General features: G+C 35.8%; 1 protein-coding gene across 2 annotated transcripts in view; it reads right to left on the bottom strand.

Annotated features, from left to right (window-relative positions):
• Positions 1-1,538: 1,538 nt before the first annotated feature.
• The window catches only part of LOC112015714 (tRNAse Z TRZ4, mitochondrial), a 5,616-nt gene continuing 3,609 nt past the window's right edge, over positions 1,539-3,545 (bottom strand). The window contains exons 3-9 of one of the 2 annotated variants that reach the window (XM_065767494.1): positions 3,378-3,422; positions 3,186-3,240; positions 2,957-3,000; positions 2,370-2,846; positions 1,980-2,248; positions 1,754-1,901; positions 1,539-1,633 (exon numbers count right to left, since the gene is read on the bottom strand). In XM_065767494.1, coding sequence (XP_065623566.1) covers positions 1,577-1,633; positions 1,754-1,901; positions 1,980-2,248; positions 2,370-2,846; positions 2,957-3,000; positions 3,186-3,240; positions 3,378-3,422 — 1,095 coding nt within the window. In that variant the 3' untranslated portion in view covers positions 1,539-1,576. The remainder of the gene's footprint in view (positions 1,634-1,753; positions 1,902-1,979; positions 2,249-2,369; positions 2,847-2,956; positions 3,001-3,185; positions 3,241-3,377; positions 3,423-3,545) is intronic. The other variant, XM_065767495.1, reaches the window with a different exon arrangement.

Here is a 3,545-nt window from a genome sequence, read left to right as displayed (position 1 = left end):
AAAATGGTACACAAACATGTTATAAAATGAATTTTGTTAATAAATGTTATATGGAGAATGTATCTAATGAAAATTGGTTTATGGAGCCCCCCACGTCACATTTGATGAGCCCCACAAACCTGTGAGGATGTTATAGGGGATGCTCCATAACCCCATTTCATAAGATAATTTTTATTTTAAGAAAATGTGCATTTAATACTTATTTTTTATATCCCCTTCCATCTCAAATTGTTGATATTTCCCAAGATGTAGTTATTTTTGAAAAGTCAAGAAATAAATTTTCAGTTGCTCTAAGGGCTTCAAGCACATATGCAACATTTAATCAATCCATAAACAAAAATTTCTCACATAAGATAATTTCCTCTGAAGATTAGCCTTCCCAGGGAAAATAACAGACAGTACACTACTTTGATTACTAGACGCCATTTTGATTGTGATGCTTGGAGACTATAGATGGTATGACATCATAAACCTTCAAAGATAAATCTCAGCACACCTAAATTTAATTGTTTTTTCCTCTTTAGAAAATTACTCTATCAAAAAATTATTTCACATGGTAGACTAAAATACATTTTCTTACACTTACAATAGAAGTGCAACACATTTTCCTACACTACCAGTAAACCTCATATTTGATATTTCAGTTTATTATACAAATGGAATCTCTGGTGGCCACTAAGAGTCTTGTGATTTAATGATATTATCCAGTTCTCTCCCCGAAGAACACAGATTTAATCTCCCTACCCCAAAAAATTGTCAGGGGAAAAAGAAAAAAAAGAAATCCCTGATTACTGGTGTTTTAAATGCAATCCTAAACAAGTGTGGTCTTCACTTGAGAAGAGTAAGAAAAAAGGAATATTGTAACATTGCCTCAATCATGAAATATAGTTGGTATCCTTATTTGTTATATAGGTCAAGCAATTGGCTAAAGAGAAGTCCACAGCATATATGTTAAAAAAATTAATTGAGTTTGGATCCTAAACGGAAGGGATCCAGCTGAAAATGTATACATAATCAAAAAAAAAAGTATAGAAATCCCACTCAATCGGAGAAATTGGGATCAAAGATAGTTCCCCCCCCCCCCAAAAATGCCATCATTATATGACGTGCGTCTATACAAGATCAGAAAAATCAAGTCACTCATAACACTAACCATACTGCAGAACAAGTGAAGCATGACCTTAGTAGGACAACAAAAAAGGAAAAAAAAAATTCAAAGAGAAGGCATGACATTCTATATCCATGGTGAATATAATGAGTATAGTGTCTACATTTGAGGAAAATTTGGTGTAGATATGCTGGAGCATTTATGTAAATGATCTTCTAAATATCTCAAGTAAATAGCCACTATCTTAACAACTCTCAAAATTCTTTTTGATAAGTCTAACAACTCTCAAAATTCACTCTATTGACTATCTCATTTCACATTTGTTTCAAACCTCAATGTAAGATAACTTACAGAGTAAAGCTTGTGAATAAGATATAGTCTAGTTTGTAAAGAGGAAAGGTTAAACTACATCATATCTGTTCTCCTATAAAAATTAGATGGGGCCAGAAGTTTATTATAGATCTCAATTCATACCTTGAGGAGATTTTTGGCAGCAATGCTTTCACACAGCTTTGAAACTGGACCCTGATAAGAAGAAACCAAATCAACTGGTCAGTAGGCCCCAAATATGTCCAAGCTTGAAAATGAACTCCTAACAATCAAATATTATAATAATTATTTCCTTCCTAGTATATTGCAACAAACCTCACTTGAAGCACTGGACTCTCGTGCTGGGTAATTAAGCTGCTGAAGAGACCAAAAACCAGGAGCTGGGAAAAACTGAGGGCACAAATAATTGAGACGTGCTGCAATTTGTGCACTTGATTTAAGAATAGGAATCTCCACATTCTTCCTGTAAAAGCATGAGAACTGTCAATTGAAGTAGCTAGGCACACGCCACAAATACTTGTAAATAAGAAAAGAGACCCACATTTCATGTCCAGCTAGGATGTGTTGGGCTGAACCAAATCTTTGCATCCATCTCTGATAATTTGAACCACTTATTACAGATGCAGGACTTAAATGAATGATACAAGTAACAGTCTTAGCACTCTCTGGTAGATTGCCCAAGGCATCTACATAGTAACTACTGAGAGATTGTATAGACAACAACTCCTGCAAGTGAGATTCTGAGGGGCAGTCAACAAGGAGTACAATGGGCCCAGGAACAGAAGGACCCATTACATCACTTGGATGAACCTAAAAAAAAGGCAAATAAATCTATAGATTAAAACCTAGACCACATAACAGACTTCAGAAACAATAAAGCACAGGCAAGAGCCTCATAATATATCTTTAACGAATGCCTTCTGGAACCCACCGTGATATTTTGGTGATCTGACTTCACTGAATTTCCGAGTTGCAGTTCACGATACTTTGGGCCAGGTTTAAGACCAAGAGACATAGCTTTGGCTGGGTCAAATTTCCCCTTAATCTCAGGCAATTCACAGACATATATCACAGACATATCACCAGGCTTCATTATAGACCTTGTTTTTCCATTTGGACCCATTCTCACATCTAGACCCCTTTCTGAAGGATTCTGCATGACAGATTCTTCATTCAAGTGTGGAGACCCATCCAAGCAACTTGGTCGTAGGAGAATGGCTGATATCTTGACAACCTCATCATCAATGAGAACAATGGGTTCCTGAAACTGACTTGAATCAGGCATAGAAGCAGTATCAGAACTTAACATGGGCCCAAAGCTTCGAGTGTGAACCATGGCAGCATTTGGGATGAAAGACTTCATGGCATCAACTAGATACTTAAGATCTGATGGACCCCAAACATTGACCTTCAAAACAACAGAAACTCTTATTAGAAATAATATAAGATAGAATTGCAAATCAACATTTTACAAAATTAACTGGAGAGACAATATATATATTTTGATCTGATACTCACAGACATTCCTTCGTCTCCCATGCCAGCCAAAGTCAATAGTAAACCTGTGGAGTTAAATTGAGCAATTCAGTGGCCTGAAGAACTCTCACTTGAATTACTATTCAGACATTAAGACACACTCCAGATGTTTATATACTACAAACTAAAACATTTTCTTTGGTTATAATCCGAAATTGAAATATAGTTAATGATCACAGATACATCATTGCTGATCTATCAAGATACAAACCTGGAAGACCACCCGCAGTCTCTGAGCAGACACGAGAGAGAAATATGTGATCTATCTGAAGAAAGATACAGAACATTAATGTCTTCCCACATGCAGGAAATATCTGATTTATCATTTTTATTAACAGAAGTTGGAAAAAACTTTATATATGTATTTACACAGTAAAGAGTGAAGTTTCCAGACATCTCATACCTTTGATAACTTAATCTTATGCTCTGTGCAAAATCGTTGCAATCCCTGCAATGAGAATAATAAATTAAGAGAAATAAACAAATAAATAAATTCCATAGGTTTACACAAGTTTTTTTTTGGGGGGGGGGGGGGGGGGGGGGGGGGACTATGCCTTAAATTAGGTATGAG

This window comes from Quercus suber, unplaced genomic scaffold (assembly GCF_002906115.3).
Source record: "Quercus suber isolate HL8 unplaced genomic scaffold, Cork oak 2.0 scaffold_815, whole genome shotgun sequence".
NCBI lineage: Eukaryota > Viridiplantae > Streptophyta > Magnoliopsida > Fagales > Fagaceae > Quercus > Quercus suber.
This window is presented reverse-complemented; position numbering and strand designations above follow the sequence as displayed.